The following is a 27,942-nucleotide window of genomic DNA, read 5'->3' as shown; positions in this document are numbered from 1 at the left end:
TTGAACCGGGTTACCCAACAGATAAAACTTGATAATTTTCCGGGTGTGTGCATATGAGTCCAGGCTGCGTGAAGAGAGAGAAAAGGCAATTCCATATGCATGAACATAAAGAGAAGGTGAGACTGGATGCTTCCAGTACAGTCCCTGAAGTCACTGAAGCAAGATGAAGGGGGCAACACATAGTTCTGATCTTCCAGGATGGCACTGGACAGAATAAGGTAGAGTTGCAAAACTCAGGGTTGGAAGGGGAACAGGACCATTGCCATGGAGCCTGGGTCACATGAAGTCCTCGTAGTCTTGGGCGTAGCCGCCGTCAAAGCCGCCATAGTCCAGGTCATCTCGCATCTGTGCTTTCAAACCACCACCAGGTACGACACCTTTCTTCTTTTTCTTCCCTTTGTTTTGCTGAAAAGAAAACAAGTTGAGATCAGATTATAAAGCCCACCTTACTGTGTCTACAAAATATTACAAGAAAACTGGTTGTTCACAAGTCACATGCATCCACATTGTATTATAGGTTTTTATGCCAAAGACATGCAACTCATTTACCAATAAAAATTCATAAATTAGCTACACTGGACTGAAGCCAGGCTGAAAAGTAGTTAACTCCAAAAAGTATCACAAAGTTTAGAGATTTTGGCCAGATACAAAATATTTTCTTCATTAAAAGTCATACACTGGGTGACATTTTCTATTGTTTTATCTTTCTAAATCAACCACAACAGAAGCAATCCTACTGATGCGGATCAACATTCTTCATAAGTTTTAGCATTGCTGCCTTTACAAAAATTGGCACAAACAGGTTTAAAAAGGTGCTAAAGGTAACAAACTTCAGTTGTGATTAGAGAGATAACCGGCCGAAAAAATAATTTTAAAATGATATTGGATAGTATTGACATCAGCTTTGGGCACTTTGCACATAATCCAAAAAACTGATGTTTGCACTATTTTGATTTCGACAATAAATATAGTGTTGCAATAAGAGGCATTTTCCCCCACAACTTTTTCACAGAATGTTGATTGGGAAACCTTAAAATTCTTACATTTATCATTATTAAAGCATCCAGTGGGGCATCACAATAGAATTAGCCATAATATGTTAAGTCCACAAGCGCATATATCGGGATATCTTAAAAAGTCATTATTGGACAACTCTAGTTGTGATCTTATTAAATATAATAACTATTCATTTTTTTCAAAATGCCAATCAGGGACATAATTCTTTTACTATTTAAAATCGAAAAGAGGTTTGATAATGAACAAAATCACCCAAGCTCTAAATAGGCAAATAAATATCAAAAGTTCAACAAACATTCCTGAACACACCGTGGTCGAGACTGCACATCGACTCGCAGACATAACCAACTTCTTGCCTGCATTTGATGAGATTTCATTAACATCTGAGACTGTTCAGAAATTGTGTTCGTGGTCATTGCACTAAAGTGCATGTGACACGAAAAAGCATGTTTATTTCATAATACACGCTGTATTTTATGCTCCTGAATGATATGGACCGCTTGGATGTGTGTGGAAGCGATCGCTATATTTATTTAGTTTTTTGAATCCCGCGCCATGAAAATGAGTGACTTCCAGCTTCGGTCTTGCATTGAGGAGGGCGCTGTGAGGTGTACAGGAGAAGGACTCCTCTTCACTATACAGCCTACTGTTGTGTATGAGGACTAAGGATTCAGCTGATTTTGCGGATTAATACGTTTATTTTTTGCATCACGCCAGCCAAACGGCTGCAGAAAAATCTTGCTTTATGAGGGAGAGGTGTGTGCGCCTTTTTGGAGTTTCAAAAGGTTCCCATTCACCGTGGATATTGGCCAAGCCTTACTACTGTGGGAACATTGGACTTACGAGGGAGTAAACATCTTGTTTTGTATTATGTCAAATATTAATACAGCGATTACAAAGTAAACACTACAAACTTTCTTTAAATAAAGGACTACTTACGTTTGATCATTGACAGGCATATAAAAAGCTCTCCTCGTGCACATTAGCTGCACGTTAGCTGCACAACAACTGCAGCCGCCCTCCTCCGGGGAACGAACTGTAAATTGCTTCCCGCCGGGCGGTTTGCCGATCCGCAAGGACAATCGACAACCCAGTCGTCATGTCAAATAATCCGGGCTAGTTATGTGTGATTTTCCGCTTCGAAGACTTTGAAACAACACTCGGTTCGGGTTAGCATGTTGGCTAGCTGTCACGCCTCTTTGTTTGTTTACATTCTCCGAAGCCGGGGAAGGGAAATGACAAACCTGATTTAGGTGTCATAAAATATCGTTTGGAGGTGCGACAGTAAAGATGAAGTCAACAGTTTTGACCATTATGGAGTAATTTTGCCATGTCGTCCTAAATAAGTGCATTTTTATTATTTCATATTCCATTTAGCACAAGACTGTTATTTGTCATGGCCATGCCATTTACTTAGCAGTTGGGGAAAATACTTGGATAAAAAGAATATCCTGTAAAAATATTGAAGAGACAGAAACTGACATTTTGCAGATCTCTTCGTCGCGTTTTCCTCGTCGTGAATAGTTCCCCCTCGAAGGGCTGACTGGTCCTTCTCAAGCCATTTATTTAGCTATTGGGAAAAATACTTGTATAAAAAGAATATACTGTAAAAATATTGGAGTAGAGAGACTGAAACAATGACATTTTGCGGCTTTCTTCGTCGCGTTTTCCTCGTTCTGAATAATTCCCCCTCAATGGGCTGTATAGTAAAACCGATGAGCCCAGTCTCCCGCTGACGCCATCCAACTGTTGGTGACGCTTGAGCCCTATAATGGTAGGCGTGGCTAACCAGCAGATTAAAAGACTAATTTCTCGTCATCTGCGCTTTGCTAAATTGTTGTATATAGTCGAATCGTCTGAAAGTATGATTCTAACTCACATAATAATGCTATTTAAGACTTTTTTTTCTCCTGTCGTATGCTCTTTAAGCATTGCCTTGTGGACGTTTCACTCCATGTCACTGAACTGGGTAAATGGTGCCCCTAGCAGCCACAATTAGACAATCAAGCAGCAGTCAAATCTCTTTTACCTTTTCTTGTTTCTGTTTTTCACTAAGTAGAACTGAAAGTGAATTGCTGACTTTCTTCAAATCATCAACTTCCACTGAAATTAAAAAAAAAAAAAAAAAAAAAAAAAAAAAAAAGATTAAGGTCAGATGTGTCTGAAGATGAAAATCAAGATACCTACACCTAAAGACAAGCACTTACATGAAATACAGAGTTCCCGAAACAATGAATCCAAGAAACTTGAATAATGCACCGATTTCTCAAACTGGGATATTTTTTCTTTCAGCAATTTTTCAAACTCTGTGAATTCTTCTTTAGAAGATGGACACATGGCGTCAATTCCAACTAGTGTGGTACTGCCAACTCCTAGAAACAGAACATAACATGTTATAATATGCTCACAGCTAAGACATAAATTGTTCATATTCTCGTTAAACTTGTCCAACGTGTCCACTTTCATTTGCTAAACAAAGAATCGGAATGTTGATTTTTAAGTATTAACTGATTGGCTGCCATCGATTTAATAGACGTGAAATCCATCGTTCCATCACTGCCACTCCCCCAGTCAAATTGTATTGGACATTATCGCAGTGAAACATGATCACTCAATTCCAGCCTTGTCAGTTGAAATGGATATGATGTTTTGTTTTTTTAATTTATTTATCTATTTATTTTCCCTTCAGGCATGACAAATCCAAACAAACATACAGCATTTATATGTGTTTACAATTAATTCAACCCGAAAAGAAAAGGGCTGACTGGAGAAGCCGAAGCTTTTTGAAACCCGTCCCCAGTATACCATATAGGACGCAGAAATGCGTCCTTCGCCTTCGAGTGTCTGTGAGTAAAGTCAAAGTAAACGTTTGTAACTGTCAATGGCAGTGAATGAGTTAAGGGCTACAAGAAAAAAAAAATCCTAAAGGATATTGCAATTCATATTTACAAGACTGAAAAAAACCTTGCAGAACAAAGGAAACATCGACAAAGCGCAATTCATCACAATGGATTCAAATACATTTAAAGACAAGTTTCTGTAAAACAATACTGAAATTCTCAATTTTCCTACATTGAGTTCAACATTATGACCTCTAAACTAATAGAGAGGCACTGCTTAAGTGCTAAACTTCATCTAGTGTAATGCATTTAAAATGCATTTAAAAAAGGACTAAAAACTCACCTTTTTAAAAAAAGCTTATTCTAGCTAATTTTATTTGACTTATTTTTATCTGACTGGTATCTGATTTTATCTGTGCTTCTGTCTGTTTTGCTTTTACTCTTTTATTCTTAGTCTTTTTTTTTGGCAATGTGCACTTTGAGATTTGTTTTTCAAATGTAAAGTGCGTTATAAATAAAAATTATTATTATTATCATTATAGTGTTAAAGCTGAGAGGTGCAACAGGATGTAGGTTGAATCAAGTTTTTTGTGCAGCCCATATTCAATGATATTTTTCATAATTTGCTGCGGGCCAATAAAAACTGAGCAGCGGGCTGCAGTTGGCCCGCAGGCAGTACTTATGATACCCACGTTTTGGGGTTGAATGCTATCATCTGGCAGGCAATGACAGAAGTATTAAAATACTAACAAATTTTGGCAATGATCCTATTTTTCAAAAATAAAAAAAATATATATATGTTCCAGATAGAAAATAAACTATTCAACAAAAAACACTGACAACATTTTTTTGGCCAAAACATTAAAAATGGAGGTTCACGATCATTTAAGGAACAGTAGAATCGCAATGGTGAAGGCCCAACTAAAAATATACAGCTCACATCTTACCGAAGGCATCCTTTGCCAATTCTAAGTCTGCATCTTCTTGAAGCTTCTGCACTCTTAACTTCTGTGCGAGTTGTTCTTCAGGGGTAAGTTCTTCCTAGGAAAACATGACACAAAGGATAGCAGAAGAGTCCTTCACTGTTGCTTATTGTACAGTGAAACAAATAACAAAGCAACCAAGCAAGAGTAAAAAAAAAAAAAAAAACCTCACTTGCAATTCTTCTTCTTGTAGCTGCTGCTGTTTTTTCTTTAAGCGGTTTTCCCTCTCTTTAATCTTCTCACTCAACTTTTTCTTTTCGGGAACTTTTGTCACTGAAATTGAATATTGAAGTTGTTAGTGGTGCTAAAAAAACAGCGGAAGAATTGCTCAAACACCTGTCGTGATCACGTCTTTCTTCTCCTCATCTTCCTCATCATCCCAGTTGTCCTGCAAAGAGAATGAAATGCATAAGCATTTCCTTTATGAACATTTGCAGTAAGATTGCAACAACTAAGCGATTAAATCCATTAAGGGTGTAACGGTACATGTATTTGTCTTGAACCGTTTTGGTACGTGGTCCTCGGTTCGGAACGGAGGCGTACCGAACGAATTTCTGACGTAATGTAACCCTTACTTTTCGAGGCTGTGAGTCGATCAGGTTACAGTTTCTTTGTGTAGATTATATTTACTCCGTCTTCTCTACTATAATGAGGACCAACACGGTATGACAGTATAACCCAGAAACGTCAACGGCGCGACAATGTGGCCGCCACGAGAACGCATTGAAACGCGGGTGTTAAAGTCAATCAGCCAATGCACACCAGTCGCAGTGCGGCCGCATGTTAAGACGCGTCCCAGAAGCGGCTCAACACGACGCATGCGAAAAGAACGGCAGAGTTTATTATTTGACGCGAGACGCGACCCTCCTGCGTCAATACTACTACTGGTAGCTAGAATCGGGCAGACCGGAAGTCACTTGTGTAAAAATACGGTGGATCCGGTCGATTTTCAAACTAATATGCAATCGTAACCCACTTTTTGAGTCCATCAGATCTCTTGAGTGGTAGATCGGTGCACAGTTGACTTGTCTTTGTTGTTTTACTGCTGTCTTCTCTGCTATAATAATAACCAACACGGCCCCATGTTCAATACAAAACCCTCCTACCACAACAAAACAAGTAGGAACTAATATTCACATAGGAACTAAAGTTATACAACATCTAAAATATACAATATAAATGAATACTAAATCACATTTGTAAAATATAAACACATTATAAAACAAATAATAGCCCGTTTAAATAAAATAAATTGAAATGAGCTAAAACACCTGTTATTAAATAATAAGAATACAAAGATCCTGCTTACACAATTAAATTTATTAATTTCTGTGTGGCGCTTTAATTTGAGAAAATCCACCAATAAAGCTTTTGAAAACCGTTCATAAGAAGAAAAAAGATTCATTGAGGCATTTCATTTGTAAAATACATGTTAAAATCTTTGTCATTGGGATTGCTTTTCTCTTTAGCACAGGACTTTTTTCTTCTTTTTTTTCCAGAAAGAAAGCTGACCAATATGCAGGGTCTGAAAGGCAAATTGTTGTTGGATTATCTTTAAATACCCGCTACTTTTTGAGCAGAATTCTAGCTTTGTATAGGCTAATGTTCCTATTGTTGAAAGCACAAAGGTGTGTAATAAACTAGTACATTTATATTTTGCATTTTGTTTTCTTACTGTACCGAAAATTAACTGAACCGTGACCTCAAAAACGAGGTACGTACCGAACCGAGATTTTTGTGTACCGTTACACCCCTAAAATCTATTAATAAATTTAGGGCTGTCCCAAACGACTAATTTTCTCCCGATTAGTCAGCCGACTATTTTTACGATTAGTCGACTAATCTAATAATTATAAAAAAAAATTTTTTTTTAATAATTATTATCTTTTTTTTGTTTTGTTTACTAATTTAGCAATGAAATTTTTGTTGACGCTTATCAATTCACAAAAAACATATTGGAACACTTAAATTATTTATTAAAGTACAAATAAACACGTAAATAACAATAATAAATCACAAATAAACAATGAGTTCAAATGCTGATAGAATTAACTAGTGTAGCATCCCGATTGAAAAGATGGTCTCTTAAACTGATGGTTTACAACTCTTATTCCATCCTTGATGTAATCACACTGTAAGAGCTACGGTGCACACAAATTAAACAACACAATTAGAAATTAACGAAAACTTTTTACCTTTTTCCTTTTAAACCTTATTTATATATCAGCGAATTGCCTCTATGAATTGCCTTTACCTTAATTTATTACCTTATCATTGACAATCTCTCCCTTGAGTGCAATCACTGTATATACTGTATATATTTATGACCTTTTAACCTTATATAATTTTCTATACCATAAAATAAACCATAACATGAAATAAACCTCTCAGTTAGCATTAAGAACAATACTAATAGCACTTACTGTATAGGCCCATTGTCAATGAAACATTATTATTTAGTAAGGCGACAGCACCCTCTGGTGTACAAAAAAAAAAAAAAATTACAAACGGTGACGGCGCTTGAGGTGTTTATTCACGGCCGACGTGCAGCCAAGCTTGGCATTGAAGAGACAGGACAGAAGAGTGTACCCTCCTTTGTTTCTTTGAAATAAGTCAATGTTTTGGACGCTCTGGTGCGCTTTTTTGGCGTTGTGCCGCTTTCCCCGCTTGCATACAGAGCATCCGACATTCTGAACTTTCCGCGCATATATTTTTTTAACCCTTCATTAACCGTCGACGGGATGTTGTGCTCGTCGACGGATTTACGTCATCGATGACGTCGACTATGTCGACTAGTCGGGACAGCTCTAAATAAATTAGTTGGCAATTAATTTGATGATAGATTATTGCCGGCAGCTATGAGCAGTCCCGTTTGGGTCCTTGTTTGTGTGTAATGTGAGCGCGCCAGTGATCAGAGCTAGAGAGTTCACAGCTACAACTGCTGCTGCTGGGTTGCTGAATCAATAATATTACAAAATGTCTAGATTGTCTTTTTTGTTGTTAGATCCAGTGTGCCCGTGTCAGAGGTAAGTAAATGAAGCCAATTGTATTGTTTGTATTCTTTGCTGATGAGACGTTACTACTTAGCACAAAGCACTAAGCTAGTTAGCAATTATGCTAATTAGTGGCTTAAGTGTCCGTTTGTATTGTTTTGGAGAAGCATATTAGCACTTGATTTATTGTTGGATAGTAAAGTTGTCTCATTTCTTTTTATACGTGCACTACACACAAACATCTATGCATATAACAGCTTAGACCTTAGAGCAGTGGTTATTAACCTGGGTTCGATCGAACCCCAGGGGTTCGGTGAAGCAGTGGTTATTAACCTGGGTTCGATTGAACCCCAGGGGTTCGGTGAGTCAGTCTAAGGAGTTCGGTGAAGGTTAAGACCCGCAGGGCACTATTTTTGGACACTGACCAAATCTAGGCAAGGTGGCATTTTGGAGCAGATTTTGGACTGGTTAGTCCCCAATTTACAGGCTTTATTCCAATTCTCTCAACTGCTAGTCCTCTATACGATGGGATGACAAACTGGTTTGCTCAGTGGAAGGTTGATGCTTAATTAGTATGAGGAAGAACAACACACCTACGGGTCAAGTGCCTTGCGTTTACATAAAAAACATTTGCGTCACATTTTACGCCATGAAAATGGTATGTGAGGCAAGGGTGTGCTAAAATGAGAATGTCGAGATGAAAACAAAAATAGAAACAGTCTGAAATTAATCAAGTTTAATTTTATTTTCCAATGTGAAAAAGCAAACTTAAAAAGCAAAATTACTTAGACTAGATTTGTGAGAAGATTCATGTTTATTTTACACTAACTACAAATTTGGCGATCAATTTGTGCATGGTTTTTCATTAAATTGGATATAATTTAAAATGTAAACATGAAAGAAACTGCACAGTCTGGGTTAATGCAACCAATCAGGTTTAATGTTGAACAATATAATTCTTCCAAATTTGAATGAAAAATTCTAAGACATGCGCATTGGGCCCGTCTTGGTTTAGTGGTCTAATGATGCTGCAGGCGTAACGATAAAAACATACATTTTGGCCTGTTTAAAAACATGCTTTCTAAACGAGATTAAAATTTGAATGGAATTTCACTTGGGTTTTAGCTTGCTAGCTTATATATATATATCCATTTTGAATTTAGAAGAAAAGAAAAAAAAACTTTTTCGAATTCCAAAAGGTTCGGTTAAATGCACGTGTGAAACTCATTGGGTTCAGAACCCTTAGAAAGGTTGAGAACCACTGCTTTAGAGTCTCCAACACAAAGTCAAACTAAATTGGCATACAACAGTGTGCTTTGAAGTTTGAATTGTCTTTATGAACAACTGTTTGATAAAGAAAACGGATTAGTCTGCTTTCCCCTTATTCGATTGTTGTTTAAAGAAAAATGAGTGATTAACACAAATTATATTAGCAATTTGCCTACAAGAACAAATGTCAACCAGCAGCACTTTTTTATTGAATGACCAGGACCTTTGTCTGATTTGTTTAATGAGAAATTTATATAAAATATTATATATATATAAAATATTATATATATAAAAAATTATATATAGTTTTATGTACTTAAAACAGTTCAGTTGTAGATTACAGTACAGTTTAGTCAGGAAGCTATAATAAAATTTTTTTGAAGGAAAGTAATCCATTTTGTCGTCTTACTTACAACATGCCAAAAAAAACTTCAAGTTAAATTGTGCAGGTACCGGTAATTGAAAAAGGTGACAGTTATCCAACTATTCTTTTAATTAATCATTCGATTAATTGATTATAAAAATAATCGTTAGTTGCAGCCCTAATTTGCAGGATATAATTAATGTTCGAAGTGTTAAGATTAAAGTGGTGACCGGTTCCAGTACAGCAACAAAACCTGGATGTCAAATATGTTTCTGACACCACCGTTTGACAGCGATGGTACTCCTTTAACGTGCTTATTTTGTAACTAAACGGGCAGCTTTTTTTGCAATCAGATTATTTTTTAATTTGTTGGTTCAGGTACAGCTGTGAGGAGTCAGACTGCCATGCGCTTTGTCCTTCAACATGAAGCCAAATGCTGATTTCTATCCAAAGGATAATGATATGGAGGGCTGCTCCTAAATAAAACTAAATGGATTTGAACTAATGGTTCTGTATGTCTGTTGTTGCCGATAGTCCAAGTACTTTGTGGGGTGCAGTTGCTCGTTTACTTTCAAACCCGGCGTGGAGAGGGTTATGTGATGCACGCTCAAGGGTGTAGGTTTGCATAGGAACGGTCGGGACAAAACACTTTTCAGGATGCTCAAATTGTCCCCACCAACTTTTAACAACTTTATTTGCATTATATAATGGCTTCAGATATAAAGGTAACTTAGATTGTCTTTCCATGTTTTTTTTTTTTTTTTTTTTTTTTTTTTAATTTTCCCTTCAGGCATGATTCAACCCGAAAAGGGCAGACGGGAGAAGCCGAAGCTTATTGAATCCCGCCCCCAGTATACCATATAGGACGCAGAAAATATCGAATAGCATTGAAGATTTTAAATCTTCCATGTCTTCAGTCTTGTCAGTGTTGTGTCCTCTTTTTGTTGGATTAGGCATATTTGGGAGGTTTCCCTTCTAGCTGGCGCCTGAGTTATCAGAGACCGATAACGGAGTTCAGGAAAATGCGTCCTTCGCCTTCGAGTGCCTGTGAGTGTCTTTTAATTGTTGTAATTGACACTACCATTATTAGGTGAATTATTTTCATTATGTTCAGACTTCCATGTACCTCTTTTCACTTGCTAAATGTGCCGGTCCATTTTTTCCCCCTCCTAAACACACATTTGATTGGCTGATGACTTGACCCCCCCCCCCAACACACACAAACACACAGACATTAGATATTAGGGATATTAGATGTTTTTTTTTTTTCAGCCAGCAGCTGCCACTGTAAGAAATGTAAAAACGACAATGTTGTGGAAGCTGGGAACACACAACTAATTTTGCTGCTGAAAGTCCGACCTGCATCAGAATTATCATAACATTAAACGGTATGAACTTGCTAACCTGCAGAACTCGAGTAGATAGCTGCTTGCAGAGAAGTGTCCTCCTGTATGTGTTTTCTACTGTTAACGTTAATTAAACAGAAATATAGTGAACTGAGTTTTACGCCCTTCTTCCCAATTTTACTTTTCATTTTATTTATGTGTTCTTAAAGCAGCCCACTGGAGCTTTCAGTTTTTGTTGAGTTTGGCTGAGCATTAGTTTTTTTTACCTGAAGGACTGCTCCATTTTTATTTTTTTGTTATTCCCTGACAAAGAATTCTTGGATAGTTAAGAGATGATTAACAAGCTTGTATTTATTGTGTATGTTAATATAATTTATGTTCAAATGATGCAATTTAAATTTGCTCATAAAATACGGACATTTTTCCTGAAAGTTTTCAAAATGTTTCTTTCGTAATTTTTGTAAAAAAAAAAAAAAAGGTTTGAATTCAACGGTGTAGGCTGAAACAATACACATAAAAGTTAGTATAAATCAATACTGATATATTTTGGATTATTCATTAAGAATGTCCTGTCCCGGCAAAAAGTGTACATGCAGGTTATGCCATATCATCCCTACCAATGTTGAGACCAAACCTACGCCCCTGCGCACGCTGTGTGATGACAATCTCAGGGCCCTTATACAGATTTTGTCTAGTTATAGTTTGTACATGTATTCTAATTTGTGCCATTTGTGTGGTCTAATTGTCAAATTCTTCACTTTACTTTTTTCTGGCGTCAACAGCCAAATTCATGCTTGAAATTCTACGCAAAGACTGAAAGCTCAACCGATTTGTTTGTATGTAAAAAATTTACCCGTCTGTAACGACTTGACAGAGCACATGTATCAACAATATTTTTAGAGCAGCAGTTAAGGTCTCCTTTCAAATCAAATTACACGTGTTTTCACAAATGTCTGCCAAATGTACAATATACCCAGGAAACAATATGTAATTGTGGTCAAAATTAGAAAAGTTTTGGTGGTCATTATCAAATAACGGTTACCATTGACAGTGATAGACATCCAATCTATTTTAACTCATTGGTTACGCAAGACAGCCAATCTGTTATGAACAGAAGAGGCTGGCAGCGAGCCTCCCAGTTTAAATGAATTGGACATCTACCATGGTCAATGGAACGTAGTCCGTTAATTGGAAGTGTCTAACAGTGAACAGCAGTCAGATGAACATACGACAAAAAGCCTGACATTACGGAGCATTGGCTCCAAAGATTTTGGTCTATTTAGGGAACAATTCCAGTATTTGGACCTTTTACGTGAACTCATCAGTTTCTTTCTGCGGGTAAACATGTGCCACAGAAGGATGGACAATTCAGGACCCCCACCTGTCAACAAACTAGTAGCTTCCCCGCCAACATAACATCATTCAGTTATTCTGGAACTAACATAAGATGTTGGATGAGTCATCAAGCCACATGACTGACGTTAGCATACTAGCACGGCCTCAAACTGACGGACCCAATCCGGCACTTTTGACCATTATACGTACATGACAACCCGATCGGAGCACTTCTACGGTCTTCTTTAAGACGACACCTTCAAATCCGCCTCAATGGCGTCGAGGTTTCTACGTATCGTTTTTACGATTCAAAGTCAAGGGAGGCTAGCCGGTGTGTTAGCACGCCTGTTAGCCGACCGGGTGGCCCAACAACAGATTAGCCCGAAATACCAACATTACAAAGCTGCGAGATGCAGCAACCATCTAGTAAATATCACTCCAAACACTTTGAAAGGCTGACATTATAGACAGCTGGAGTTAGGATGGAAAGCCAACTAAAGCAGCACACCGCGAGCTGAACTTGGCGTCCAACAACATGAGGTAGCAGGCGGCTAACTTTAGCCGAACTGCGTGGGCTGGCACGCTGACCCATCGGCAAAGAGCCACCGAGTCCCCGCCACGTTAAGGAAGCACAAGCCGTAGTTTCACACAGAACACGCAAACAACGCGTCTGCACAGTCCGGTTGTCTTATTCACCCACTTTAACATCGTCGTCTTCGTCTTCGCCTTCCCATTTGTCCTGTGGCGCCTTTTGATTCGGCTCCTCCAGCTCGAAGTTGTCAGCGTCTGTAAAAACGACAGCATAAAATGTGTAAGCGCCAGCCACATACGACTCGTGAGTTAGAAAACAAAGGAGCAATGGACTCGCGTATCAAAGCCGGTGACGAATGAAAAATGGGAAAGGTTGCTCTTCGCTCCAAGTTGGTTTCTTACCCCAGTCCGCCATGTTGGCTGTGATGCTAAATGTTTGACAGACAGGCTGCTCACTGCTGCAGCCCGCCGGTGACGTTCACTCTGCTCCCGCCCTCTATACGTCACTGCTATGAGCTCGCTTGCTCATCCAAATAATGATCATCTTGGACTCTCCGGACTTGAATTATACTTTTAAAATCAAATGGTTAAAGGAATGTTCAAAAGCGCCAAATTCAATTTGGTATTTCATCCCAAATATTTTTTTTAACAAAGTTGGAGTTCTTCGATTTCTGTTGTCATGTGATTACAAGGTCTCGAAACTTCCAGTTAAAATATCAGGTTTTTATCAACAAGCCTTGTTGTCTTGGACGTTGTGTCACTCTCACAACTTTCCCCCACACAAATATATTATTTGGAATAATGAGTATATAACAAAAAAGAACAAACACTCTTCATACAAAAATGGATTGATAAAAATATTATATACTTAAAAGAGAATATTTGCGGGGACTTTAATATTGATTTGCTAAATCCAAATAAAGTTAAAGCTATAGATGATTTCCTAGACACAATGTACAGCATGAGCCTATTCCCAAAAATTACTAGGCCCAGCCGAGTCACAACCCATTCAGCTACACTAATTGATAATATATTTACCAATGATATTGAAAGTCAAAATGTTAGTGGGCTATTGATCAGTGACATTACAAACCATTTGCCAATTTTTCTGTTAGTAAAAGGAAGACATAGGAAGAACAGTGCAAATAGACCGAAACAATATAGAACACCGCTATGTGAAGAATTCATCAATCTGTTTAAAAATGATTTGTGCAACCAGACTTGGGATACAACATATGAAAATAATGATGTTAACATTGCATATGAATCCTTTATCAATATATTTAGTAAATTATATGATAAACATTGCCCAATTATAGACAGTGGCGGACTTGGCAATTTTGGGGCCTAAGGCGAACATATCCAGGGGCCCTCTTCATGGGTCAGGGGTTAAAAAGGTGAGAAGGGTGTGGAGGAAATACGTTCCGGTACACTAGGGCTGTCCTAAACGACAAATTTTCTCCTGATTAGTCAGCCGACTAGTTTTACGATTAGTCGACGAATCTAATAATTTTCTTTTTTTTTTTTTACTAATTTAGCAATGACATTTTTGGTTGACGCTTATTAATTCACAAAACCATTTTGGAACACTTAAATTCTTTATTAAAGTACAAATAACCATGTAAATAACAATAAATAATCACAAATAAACAATGAGGTTAAATGCTGATAGCATTTACTAGTGCAAAAGAATGGAAAGTAAACATTCAGAAAACTGACTTTGCCTTTCCAACATTATTCAAAACAAAAACAAAAAAAAATTCTAACATTATTATTATAGTATACTACTATATATAATAGTAGTATGATAATTATTCATTGTCAATCATATTTGTCATGAAGAGTGTCATTTGAAAGCTATTCTTAGTGTAGAATCTGTATTCTGTAGTATTTACTCAACATATTATAATATTAATTTTGAAGTATGTGGGATTAACTCCAGATATTGTTATTTATATGACGAACATGACGTGCTTTTATTTTGAAATATTCACCGTGGTACGGTCGCTAAACCACTAACCGAAAGCTTTACACTCCGTAAAAAACATTCTTCGTCATTGCTTGTTGTGTCATTAATAGATTTAACTTTTTTTTCGTTAGCAAATGCTGTTAACTAGCTGTTGAGTGTTATTGTATGACTAATTGGAACTGTACTGCATTGTTTCCCCACAGGGTGTGCTGTCGTGTATTTTATGTTCGGTGTGAGGAAGAAGAAAGTTAAGAGGCATTAGCGGCCTGTTCTCAACTTCTCCCTCACTGCACTTTGGCTCTCATGGAAAGCACGTTCGCTCATGTATTCGAAATAAACAATAGCCGACGTGCAAAGTAGCAAGTGGGCTGTAAAAATAGCGAGCCTAGTGGGGTGAAAAACGCGGAGAGAGCTAAGTGAAGCTAACGAACAGCTAAGCGGAGCTAAGCAATGCTAAATGGAGCTAAGCGAAGCTAAGTGACTGATACTCAGTCAGTCGTCGTGAAACAGTCCATTGTAGTGCGTGGGGGTGGGGGGGTGTAATATAAATGCAGTAGAGCTGAAACGAATACTCGAGTAACTCGAGTATAAAGTTTGATCCGAGTAATTTTATCGGCCTCGAGGAATCGTTTAATTACGCCGGCTCTAAGTATCACGTTTTGCCCGGACTACTTTTAATGCAGGAAAACGCACTGACGTCACGTACGTTCCGGAAGAAAACAGTGACGGCGCATTTATTTGATTTCAGCCATGCACGGAAGTAGAGCTAGCGACGAAGAAGCCGACGAAAGCCAAGAGAAATGCCCAAAGAAAAGGCAGAAAATGTCAAAAGTGTGGGAGCATTTTAAATTGGACACCAAGGCGAATACTTTTGTATGTATTCACTGTAAGGCGGTGCTTGTTTACCATTACAGCACGTCTTCAATGCTACAGCATCTCCACCGGAGACATCCTGTTTACTACGAGAGCGGGGGACTGATACCCGAGACAAGGTAAAAAAAAAACGTAGCGCTAGTAAAACAAACGTAACGCTAATATACAGTATAAGATTAACGTTACTGAACCTTGCTAATATAACGTTTGTACTGCGGAGGGCTAGCCCAGGTTTCTATTATTATGACTACTGTATAAGCGTGGCTAATGTGCCTTTCATACCGGCCTTATTTAATCTGCGGGAGGGGGCGGGACACCGCGCTGTAGAGTGAGGATGTAGAATAATATTAAAGATAACTAATATGTTGTCATTTTTAGCTCAGTAGTCATTGATTGATAAAACAAGTAGTACTGGTGCATAATGTGCAGGTATACATGAGGTATCAATGTATTTTGAACACTACTTTACTACCTTAAAATTTACCTATAACTTAAATTTTGCTTGAAACAAATGACAATTAAATTGAAACACGTGGGAAAAACACCTACCTTTTAATTGATGTGTGTGTCAAGCGTAATGACATTTTTAGGTAAGAAATAAGGGGGGAAAGTTTTTTGAGTGAAAGCAGTGAATTTGATCAGCTGGTTTAAATTCAGGGTTTTAAAATGCACAGCCATGAACCTATTGTATGATATCACTTGTTCTTAGTAATATCAATTAACAAAATATTATTTCTCATCTTTTTCAGTAAATCCTCACAGTCTCGCATGGACAAATTCATCTACAAAGCGCCATTATGTAGCCCTGAGCTAGCAGCTCAGTTTACAAACAGTATTTTGAACATGATAATCGCGGACATGCGTCCACTAAGCATAGTGGAGGATGAGGGTTTTAAAGCTATGGTTTCAACCTTCAATCCCAAGTATGAGCTTCCATCAAGGACTTTCTTCACAAAACAGATGGAGAAAAAGTATGACTTCATCAAAGCAAAGATGACACAGGCTCTACGAGAGACAGACAACCTTGCACTCACTACCGATATTTGGACAAGCATCTCAACAGAGGCTTATATCGGGGTGACATGCCACTACATTGGGAAGAACTGGAACATGGTGTCCCACTCTCTGACGACGATGCCCCTTGAAGAGAGACACACGGCTTCAAATATTGCAGAGTGGATTGAGGAGGTGATTGCCAAATTTGACATTCCAGCCAAGAAAATAAAGGCTGTCGTACACGACAACGCTGCCAACGTTATAGCAGCAGCAAAGATATTGGAAGACAGGAATGGATGGGCATCAGTGAGATGCGCAGGGCACACCCTCAACTTGGTTGTGCAAAGCTCACTGAAATTCCACCAGGGTATCTCCAAGTGTATTGCTGCTGCGAGAAGCCTTGTTGAACACTTTAAAAAGAGTGAGCTGGCATGCACCAAGCTGAAGGACAAGCAAAAACAAATGGGTTGCAAGGGCAATATGCTTGTGCAAGATGTCGCCACACGCTGGAACAGCACATGTGCCATGTTGTCCAGGCTACAAGAACAGAGATGGCCAGTGACTGCCACACTCTCTGACCCAGCAGTGACCCAGAGAGGGAAACATTATCTGGATCTCAAACCTGACCAGTGGAATCTGATTGAGGAGCTGAACCAGATTCTTGAGCCTTTTGAATCAGCCACAGTGTTTCTGAGTGGACAACAATAGGTCACACTCTCTGCACTTCCACATCTTGTGCACAAGCTTAAAAAGAACATACAGAGTCCAGAACTTGAGACTTCACCTGCGAGTTCATTCCAGACTCATGCAACAGAACAGATCAAAGAAAGATGGCAAGGACTACTCTAGATTATTTCTGGACCTCCAAACATCACCCTCCTTGCTGCTGCTTTGGATCCCAGGTTTCGAAAACTGAAGTTCTTGGCTGCTGAGGAAGTAGTCAAAGTCCAAAGCGCAGTACAAACCATGGCACTTGCAGCCAAACAGCAAGTGAGAAAGCCCACTGCAAGTAAACAGACAGACAGCACAGCAAAGGACTCCCCAATCTCACCAACAGCACATGGAAGGACTACATCATTCCTTGACTCAGACTCCACCACCAGTGACGAAGAACAAGATGAGGAGCAGCAGTTACTCCAAGCTGTACATCAGGAGGTGAAAGATATTTTTTAAAATTTTGTCTCTTAAACAATTTTCACAAAAATGATAGAAATTTTTGATACAGATAATGACTAATGAAACCGGCCTGGAACTAGTGCAAAATAATTGTATAAATAACATATGTTAAATATTATTGTTGTCACACACAGGTCCTCATGTATTTTGGAGAACATCCCCTTTCCAAGAAGGAAAATCCACTGACTTGGTGGGAGAAGAATGCAGCACGCTATCCAACAGTGGCAGAGCTGGCAAGGTCCCTGCTGTCTATTCCAGCGACATCAACACCATCAGAGCGTCTGTTTTCAGCTGCAGGTAACATTGTATCAAAGAAGAGGGCAAGCCTCAGCCCTGAGCATGTTGATATGCTTACATTCCTACACTGCAATAAAGAGCTCCTCTAGAGGTTTGTACACACATGCCATGAGAGACTGGTTGCACTGACTTGTTCTAGGTTCAAATGTTTTTGGAATTGTAAAGGAGAAGACTGTTAAGCCTGTAAATTCTGTTACCCGTAACCAAAGTATTTTTATTTTTTTATTCAGGCCAAATGTTTTGGTGCTTACAAGAATACACTAAGTTGAATGTTATATAATTTTATATTTATTTATTTTTTTTCTAGTGACATCTGAGTTGCAATTTTTGGCTGTTAATGTCCATCTAAAATAAAGACGTTGTATAAAAATGGTTCAAAATTAGTTAAAATGTCTTTTCTTCTCATGTATATTTATAATTGTTCTTTACCTAAAAAAAAAGTGTTTTATGCGATTACTCGATTAATCGATAGAATTTTCAGTCGATTACTCGATTACTAAAATATTCGATAGCTGCAGCCCTAAAATGCAGCATTCAAATGGCTTTTTTTTGGGCATGCTGACATAATAGACGAATAGATGGGTTGTGCTACTGGCTCCAGTGGCCCAAGCCGTTGCTCGTTGGGGCAAGGGCAGCTGGTTGGGGGCCCCCTACTGGTTGGGGCCTAGGGCGATCGCCTACTTCGCCTGAATAGTAGATCCGCCTATGATTATAGAATAGAAAGGCTTAAGGAGATTGACGACGAGGGATAACATCAATACAGGACGGGCGACAAGCTACAAGGAAAGACTTAGAGCATTTAGGAGAACACCATCGCCTTCATCTGAGAAATAACTCGTCGGAGGATTCTGTCTCGTTGGAACGGTCAAGATGGAAGGCGGGGAGGAGGAAAGAGCAAGTAGACATTAAAGAACTTCAAACCATGACACGATGGAACCCTCCCACCATACGCACGGGATCACATGCACACGTTCTTCAGGTACGCACGGGCACGCGACAGTATGGATGCACGCAAACGCCTAATATATAACCAGGGTGTGGGTGTAAAAAAATTTTTAAAAATTGATAAATAAAACGTGTGTGTGTGGGTGTGTGATGTAACCGTCTTTATATGCATTTATGTATGTGAGTATATGTATGCACATATATATGTGTGTACGTATATATGCATGTATGTGTGTGTTTGTATTTATATGAATATGCATGTAGTGGGGAGGGCAGGTATTTGACACGCTGCCAATGGGTTTTCCCATTGGCGGCGTGTCCGGTGCTTGTTCTCCCCACTGTATGTGTGTGTGATTGTGTATATGTACATGTATGTATAGATATTTTAGAATAGCAGTGGTATTAAATAATTAAGGTTCACCATGGGATAGCTACTTAAGGGACACGTTGCCGTTGCAAGAAAGGGCTTCTCCCTCTAGTCAAGGAGGTGAGACCGTTCCCTTCGAGCCTATGGTAGAGGCTCATCAGGGTCAAGTTCAAAGACCCCTACATAGGAAGCCACAAAACTTGATTTGGGTTAAATTGTTAGATAGTTTGAGTTTGTTTATTGTTATGTTTGTTTGTTTTTCTCTCCCCTATGTTTTCAAGGGGAAATGGGAGCACACCAGGATGTTGAAGTGGTTTAGAGAAACAATTATAGATGCAAGGTAATCTAATGAAAATTGCGTCATTTAATATAAACGGAGTACTCAACCCTATTAAAAGAGGGAAAATTTTGACAAAACTTAGAAAAGACAAAATACAAATAGCCTTTTTACAAGAAACACATCTTAGTCATCTAGAACATACTAAATTGAAAAAATCAGGCTATAAATATGTCTACTTCTCATGAGTCAGGAAGGCGAAGGGGAGTAGCAATTCTTATTTCGGGAGCAATAAACTATGAACATGTGTCAGAAATAAAAGATAAAGAAGGGAGATATATTATGATAACAGGAAAAATAGAGGGTAAATTAACAAGTCTCTTTAATGTATATGTTCCCCCTGGCAGTGATTGGTCATTATACAAACATGTATTTGAATTGATGATAACAAAAAGTCAAGGGTCTATGATATGTGGAGGCGATTTCAACATAAGATTAAATCCAAAATTAGACACCTCAAATGGTAAATCGGACACAAAACATATTACAAAAAAACTTACAATCTACATGACAGAAATGGGAATAATGGATGTATGGAGAGAACTGAATCCGGCAGGCAGAGACTATTCACACTATTCGTCAGCACATAGGGTTTACTCTCGGATTGACTATTTTTTCGTGTTTAAAGAAGATCTACAGAGAGTAAAAGATTGTATAATTGGCCCATGCACAATATCAGATCACGGGCATATCTACATGTCGATCCAGTTAAGTAACAGGTTTAAAACAACATCATGGAGACTAAATTCTAACATTTTGAATAACATAAATATTAAACAAAAATTGAAAAATGAGATCGAACGATATATCGAACAAAATGATAACGGCGAGGTAACACCACCCATAATGTGGGACGCGTTAAAGGCTGTCATTCGGGGTCAGATAATAGCCATCTCTACCTATGAGGAAAAACTCAGACAACAAAAACTTAAAACCTTGGAGGAAAAGTTGAAAGATCTCCAAAAAGTACATTCAAGAACAATAAAAGATGAAACTGCATCAGAAATCAAAACCGTAAACAAAGAACTAGATGAACTGAACACACAAGAAACTCAGAAAAAAATCCTCTTTACAAAGCAACAGCATTATGTGGTGGGAGGGAAGTCAACGAAACTCTTATCATACCAACTTAGAAAACAGCAAGCTGAGAGAACTATTTATAAAATAAAAAACCCTAAAACCAACGAAATAGAAAGTAACCTGGGAAAAATACAAAGATGTTTTCGGAAATACTATGAAGAACTATATTCTCAACCACAATTAAATAATAATACACAGATCAAAGAACTTCTAGCTCACCTTCAACTACCACAACTAACAGAGGAACAAAATGACAAAATAATAGCTAAAATAACAAAAGATGAATTAAGACTAGCGATCGGGAAACTAAAGACAGCTAAATCACCAGGGGCTGATGGTTTCAGTTCAGAGTGGTATAAAACAATGCAGGAACAATTAATTCCACCATTACTGAAAACATATAATTGGGTTCTAGAAAGGAAAATAGCCCCACCCTCCTGGAAAGATGCAATAATCACAATAATACCAAAAGAGGGAAAAGATAGCCTCGAATGTGGTAATTACCGACCGATTAGCCTCCTAAATGTCGATTATAAATTATTCACCTCCATAATTTCTAACAGATTAAAATCAGTACTACCAGATCTGATACACATGGACCAAACGGGCTTCATAAGACAAAGACAAACACAGGATAACATTAGGAAGATAATACACGTGATAAAACAAGTAATGGGAGAAAAAGAGGAGATGCTGATGTTAAGCCTAGACGCTGAAAAGGCATTTGATTCGGTGAGATGGACATTCCTCTATGAAGTACTCGGAAAATTTGGCTTCCACCCATCAGTGATAGAAATTTTGGCAGCGTTGTATAAAAACCCACTAGCAAGAATTAAACTTAATGGGGAACTGAGTGAGCCTTTTAAACTGGAAAGGGGAACAAGACAGGGCTGCTGCCTGTCACCACTCCTTTTCGCCATATTCATAGAACCCTTGGGCCAATTGATCAGACAAAGGCTAGACATAAAGGGTATAATCATGAGACCAGGGGAACAAAAATTGGCATTATTTGCAGATGACCTATTGCTGACCATAGCACAACCAACACAGACATTACCCAAATTAATGAATATGTTAGAGGAACATGGCAGGCTATCGGGATATAAAATTAACATACATAAAACACAAGCCCTGACATTCAACTATGATCCTCCATCACAGATCAGGACAACGTACGAATGGAACTGGGAGGCGGGTTCAATTAAGTATCTTGGGGTTCAGATACCTAAAGATTTGACAGTTATTCGAATTTAACTATAATCCTTTAAATTTAAAATTAAAAGCAGATCTGCAAAGATGGAATGTTATACCCTCCCTTAGTCTGAGTTCTAAGATTGAATCAATTAAGATGAACATACTTCCACGACTGCTTTACCTCTTCCAATGTCTACCTGTTAAGATACCATCGAAACAAAGTTTCTGTCTTCAAAGGGGAACTCGACAAGGCTGTCCACTCTCACCCCTATTATTCGCTCTATTTATTGAACCATTAGCAATTGCAATAAGACAAAACGCTAATATCAAAGGGATTTGCTCGCACACATCAGAACACAAAATTAACTTATACGCAGACGATAGACTATTATATCTAGAAAAACCAGAATCCTCCCTACATGAGACTTTTGAACTAATAAAGACATTTTCACAAATATCAGATTATGCTATAAATTGGTCAAAATCAATTATAATGCCCTTATCAACAAACTCATGGAATCCTGCAAATCAAAATCACAATATTCCAATAGGGAATATAAAGTATCTTGGAATCAACATTTCACCAAAACTTACAGAATTAACTAAACTAAACCATACACCTCTCTTAGCAAAAATATGTGAAGATTTGACACACTGGAATAATCTACCCATCTCACTTTTGGGCCGGATAGCAACAGTCAAAATGAAAGTATTACCACAAATAAACTATTTGTTCTCAATGATCCCCTTTAAACCCACTCAAAAATGGTTTCAAGACCTAGACTCAGCCGTCACAAAATTCTACTTTAAAAACAAGAAAAACAGAATTAGCCTTGCCAAATTGCAAAGAAATAAACCAGAGGGGGGTCTAGAGGCCCCTAATTTCCAACACTATTATATAGCAAATCAAATACAATATCTTATTAGGTGGTTATATCTTAACACTGAACAACAGTCATGGCTAGAATTAGAGCAAACAGACTGCAACCAAATACAATTGGCAAACCTCCCCTTTATTAGCTCTAGTATTAAGCACCATAGCTGCTTCAAAAACCCAATGATAGCATGTACCTTGAAAGCCTGGTGGAGAGGTATGGAAATTACGCAATCACAACAAGCCCCGTGTAAATTCTCACCAATCTGGCACAACCCAGACTTTGGAGTTAATAAAATTCCTATTTATTTCAGCGCATGGGATGATACGGGAATAAACCAGTTACAGCATTTGTTTAAAGATAATACATTCATGTCATATGAAAAAATAATGCAAGATTTCCAGATCAAAGGGGTCAATTTCCTGCAATACAATAAAATCAGGGCAGCCATCAGAAGCAAATTTCCATCACTAACGGGTACGTTAGACCCACCACCTTTCGTAAATAAAATAATAAATATACATCCTCAACAAAAAAAAATACTTTCAAAAGTATATAAAGCCCTCTCATGTAACAACTCTACTTGCCTACCAATCGAAAAATGGAATAACGAACTTTCGGTAACATTAGATAATAACTATTGGTCCAACATATGTAAAAATACATTTATAATGACAAAGAATAAGAACCTTCAGCTTATACAGTTCAAAATACTGCACAGATGGCATATTACTCAATCTAAAATGCACAAAATGGGGTTCTCCCAATCCGATAAATGTACAAACTGCAACGAAGATACTTCAGATACATACTTTCATGCTCTTTGGCAATGTAAACCAATACAAGATTTCTGGGCACAGGTAACGAAGAAACTCTCTTTCCTATTGAACTGCAGGATTCCATTGTCTCCAACTCTTTGTCTGCTTGGCGATCTGAATACAGTGAATATCTCTATCCATCAAACCCGTCCACTACTAGCAAGTCTAACGATAGCCAAAAAAACAATATTGTTGAATTGGAAAAACAAACAAAACATTAGCATTAACCAATGGCTAAATCTAATCATTGAATATATAACATTAGAGAAAATATCTGCCAAACAGACAAATAAAATGGACAAATACGAACAACAGTGGGAAACGGTCGCAAGAATGATGAACATAGAATAAGGATTCTCTCTCACCTGCGAAGGAATGCCACAAAAATAATAAAAATGTACACATAAATTGATGTATGCGGGGTGTCCAGGGAAGTTGTATGCATCCTTCTGCAGCTGGAAACAGGACATGTTTAAATCCAAACTGTTTTGTACACTCCCAACAGCATGTAATAAATACACTTTCTTCCTTCACAGTTTAGTCGGTCAATGGGCTTATTTTACAAGGATACTCATAGACAATTTGGTTTCCAGCTGCTGGGGAACATATGCAACTTTTTTTTGGAACACCCTATATATTATCAGACTTGGAACAATTAAGGAACTATGCGTAAATAATACACTTCACCGGTCCTTGGCATACATCTAATGGTGTTTGATAAACCTCTTCTTCTGTCAGCTTCACAGGTGGAGTTTGTTGGCGTCCTGCCCTGGGCCGTCCCGTCGCCGGTCTTGGCCCCCGGGATTTTCGGCCGGGGCTTGTCTGGTTGCGTCTGGCTGTGCGGGGGTCCCGTCGGGCGCGCGCTGGTGTCGTGGGCGGGTGGGGGGGCCGCGCGGGTGCCGGTCCGGGGCCGCGGCCCTTCCCCGGCCGGCCGGGGTGGGGTGGGGTGGAGTTGGGGTGGGGGCCGGGGGGTGCATGCGGCAGCCATGGTTCCCTCCCAGGTCCGCCCGGCCGGAGCCGCGTCTCCCTGTACCGGGTGCCGGGGAGGTGCCCTCTGGTGTCATGCCGCGCGCCCCTCCTGGCCCGGGGGTGGGTTGTGGGGGGCGCGCTTCCGTCCCCTTGGTCTGCTTCCGGCCCTGTCCGCCTCCCTGGGCCGCGGCGGCCGCTGCTGCCCCCCGGCCGGCGGGGTCGTTGGCGGGGCCTCTTGGCGCCCGCGGGGCCTTGGGTGAGGCTTGCTGTCCCTTGCCGGTGGGGTGGGCGTCCCCTGGTCGCCGGCGCTTGGTGTGGCGCCTGCTCGGAGTGCGGAGTGGGTGCTCGGTGGGTGGGGGGGGGGGGGCGGTCGCGGAGGCGCCGTGGGTGGTCTGGGGCGGAGATTGATCGGGGCCCTGACGCCTCTTCTGCCCTGCGGCCGGTGGTTCTGGTGGACGGGGCCACGCCCGCGGGAGCCTGCCTCTTAACTCACGCACTTCTCACTTCGGCACTGTAAATATTTTTCACCTTGGCACTTACATGCTCATACATTTCTCCGGGGAGAGTTGGGACGGGGCTTTACAGTCCCGGCCCGGCTCCCCCCTGTTTTTAATGCACCACACACCAAGGTTGTGGGATGGTTGGGACCTGTTGGGGGTGGGGGTACCTCACGGCTGCCTCCTCACCACAGGCCCCGACATCTCTGCACCTTTTTTAAATGCACCACACATCATACTCCACAGGAGAGCTCTGGCAAAGGGCGGTGGGACGGGCGGCTGGGCAGAAGCTCCATGCTGCGGTCCCACTGCCCCAAGCCAAGCTCTCCTATTTTAATGCATACACTGCACTACCCTCCCCTCACACCCCCATCACGGTGCTGGGTGATGGCTGCCAGTCGGGAACCTGGCAGCCACAGTAATAGGGTGGTAGGTGGGTCCCACACTTTTTTATATGGCGTGGCTCCTGGGGTGTGGCCTCCCCTCTGCCTCGGCTGCCGGCCGCGGGAGTAGGTTGGGGGGTCGGGTCTCCGATCTTGCATCGCCCCGTGGCAGTTCCTGGGCGTTCTCCTGCCTCCGCCTTCCCCTCTCTTCTCTGGCTGGACATCCGCCCTGCGCTCCGTCGCGGGTCGCTGACTGGGCGCCGGTGTATCAGCGGGGTGTCGCCTGCACCGGCGGGGGACCCTGCCTTGCCTGGGGTTTGGTGGGCCGCTGGGGGTCCCGTGGCGTGCCGTGCCGGTTGGGGGGCTGCGGCTGTGGCTCGTGGCCCGGGTGGGTGGGCGGGCGGGGGTGGGTGTAGGCGTGGGGTTGGTGATGCGTCCCCTCCTGCCATCCCTGAGGGCCGGTTGATGGGTGCGCGGGTGGCCCGGGGGACCACCCTGGGTCCCGGGGGGGGGACGATGGCTCCTTTGCTGGGCTGCGGGAGGAGGGATGGGCTGCGCATGGCCCCCCGCCCCCGCGCCCGCCCTCCCTCCCTCCCCGGGCTGGCTGGGTGGGGGCTGTGGCCCTGGGTTGGCGCCCGCGCGGCTTCTCCGCCCGTCTGCGTGGCTGTCGCGCGCCCGGTGGGGCCTGCGTGCTGCTGGATGTGGTAGGGCATTCTCGGGTCGGGGGTCCCGGTGCCGGGATTGGCGATGCGGCGGCGTAGGGTTGGTCGCCAATGGGCTTACTCATAAGAGATTCACACGATTACTGGGTTCTAGATCACAGAACTGATTTGTGTACACTCTACCCCTTTCAATCACTTAGCTTATAGGCTTATAGACACCCCCACCCCCATTCTCCTCTTTCACTGGCCAATAGGCCCCCACATGGTGTAAACCGGAAATACATCTCGCTGACGATAGCACCAGCATATTAGTAACTAGTTTAGATGTTCAATGTATTTCTAGTTGTTGTTTGTGTATGTGTTTCTTTTCCTTCTTCTCTTGTATTTCTTTTCTTCTTTCCCCCCATAATCCCTTCCTGTTCGCTGCTTTGTCATAATAAAAAGGTATTTTGAATGATCACAATGGGAGTATGTCAGACTCTCAATGTAAAACATTAAAACTGTTCAGAATCTGGGCACTTAGACTTCCATTCTCTGTGTCAAACAGCTGAACAGGACAGGTTTTAAAAAAAAAAAAAAAAAAAAAAAAAAAAAAAGATACCATCGAAACAATTTTTGGAATGGGAGAGATTAATTTTGAGATATATCTGGCAAGGAAAACGGGCTAGAATTAAATTCAAAACACTGCAACTGAGCAAAAACAAGGGTGGAATGGGACTTCCAAACCTACAAGAATATTACTACGCAGCCCAGCTAACTAAGACCTTTGATTTGTTTATGTTCCTCAACATACAGTGCGGGTTGGAAAGAAATTGAATGTTCTAATCTCCAGGGAATGCCAATGTCTGCTTTGATGGCTGATAATGTACTGTGGCATCGTTTGAACATTGCAGATGGCAACATAACTCATCACTTGTTGCAGGTCTGGCAGGAGGTATGCAAAAAACTTAAAATTGAGAACTCACTTAAAAGGTTGAGATGGTGTGCCCTCGACACAGAATTCACACCAAACAAAACAGATAATAGGTTTAAAAAGTGGATTTCAAAAGGCCTGACCTCATATCAATCATTCACACAAGACAGTAAATTTCAGGACTTTGAAACCCTGATATCTAAAAATGGCCTAGAAAAAGACGATTTTTATAGATACCTGCAAGTTAGACACTATTTTCACCATAACATATTAAAAAATATAAATAGACATGAAAATTTGGTCCTACAAGAAATTGTAAACCTTCTTGAGTCCAAAACCTGCAATAAAATTATTTCCAAATTGCATAAAATTATTAGACTAACCAAGATGGAGAACACTCAGTATATAAAACAAAAATGGGAAGGGGAGGGGAATATGCGACTAGACGAAAAAAGCTGGGAGAACATGTGCCAACTGCAATGGACTATAACGAGCTCAAATATATGGCGTGAATTCTGCTGGAAAAACATCATGAGGTACTTTATAACCCCGATCCAAAAACGACACCTGGGTAAAGGAGATGCCTGCTGGAGAGACTGTGGAACAAATGGAGCGGACCATTCACACATATTTTGGAAATGCAATGTTATTAAACCATACTGGACTGAGATTCACACACACTTGGAGAATATTTTCGGGCAACATATCCCTTTTAAATGTGAATATCTGTATTTGGGTGATTCGAAACTGAATAAGCTGAAAGTCAATGATAAAAAACTGTTCAATATTTTATTAGCAGCCACCAAGAAATCTATTACCAGGAAATGGCTCAAAAAACAATCACCAACCATTGAGGAATGGATAGATATTATACATGAAATTTACATTATGGAGAAGCTGTCATTTTCACTTA

The 27,942-nt window shown here is 40.2% G+C and overlaps 2 protein-coding genes across 2 annotated transcripts; one reads left to right on the top strand and one right to left on the bottom strand.

Annotated features, from left to right (window-relative positions):
* Positions 1–71: 71 nt before the first annotated feature.
* Positions 72–13,227, bottom strand: eif3jb (eukaryotic translation initiation factor 3, subunit Jb). The gene is made up of 8 exons (XM_057848651.1): positions 13,081–13,227; positions 12,848–12,933; positions 5,177–5,228; positions 5,013–5,113; positions 4,805–4,898; positions 3,225–3,389; positions 3,047–3,120; positions 72–405 (listed from the first exon to the last, which is right to left on the bottom strand). Exons 1-8 carry the CDS (start codon positions 13,091–13,093, stop codon positions 277–279), a joined length of 714 nt encoding a protein of 237 aa, XP_057704634.1. The 5' UTR covers positions 13,094–13,227; the 3' UTR covers positions 72–276.
* Positions 13,228–15,285: 2,058 nt separating this feature from the next.
* Positions 15,286–18,345, top strand: LOC130923429 (E3 SUMO-protein ligase ZBED1-like). Its single transcript, XM_057849136.1, has 3 exons — positions 15,286–15,639; positions 16,270–17,671; positions 17,827–18,345. The coding sequence occupies exons 1-2, from the start codon at positions 15,398–15,400 to the stop codon at positions 17,222–17,224; spliced, it is 1,197 nt and encodes a 398-aa protein (XP_057705119.1). The 5' UTR covers positions 15,286–15,397; the 3' UTR covers positions 17,225–17,671; positions 17,827–18,345.
* The last annotated feature ends 9,597 nt before the right edge of the window (positions 18,346–27,942 follow it).

This window comes from Corythoichthys intestinalis, chromosome 1 (assembly GCF_030265065.1).
Source record: "Corythoichthys intestinalis isolate RoL2023-P3 chromosome 1, ASM3026506v1, whole genome shotgun sequence".
NCBI classification, from domain to species: Eukaryota; Metazoa; Chordata; class Actinopteri; order Syngnathiformes; family Syngnathidae; genus Corythoichthys; species Corythoichthys intestinalis.
This window is presented reverse-complemented; position numbering and strand designations above follow the sequence as displayed.

What these genes read in the sequence shown, in the direction of transcription:
- LOC130923429 (XM_057849136.1), top strand. Translation starts at nt 15,398, where the DNA reads ATGCACGGAAGTAGAGCTAGCGACGAAGAAGCCGACGAAAGCCAAGAG. An exon ending in GGACTGATACCCGAGACAAG is followed by an intron (nt 15,640 to 16,269) that starts GTAAAAAAAAAA and finishes CATCTTTTTCAG; the next exon opens with TAAATCCTCACAGTCTCGCA.
- eif3jb (XM_057848651.1), bottom strand. An exon ending in ATTGGCAAAGGATGCCTTCG is followed by an intron (nt 3,390 to 4,804) that starts GTAAGATGTGAG and finishes TTCTGTTTCTAG; the next exon opens with GAGTTGGCAGTACCACACTA. An exon ending in AAAAACAGAAACAAGAAAAG is followed by an intron (nt 406 to 3,046) that starts GTAAAAGAGATT and finishes TTTTCTTTTCAG; the next exon opens with CAAAACAAAGGGAAGAAAAA.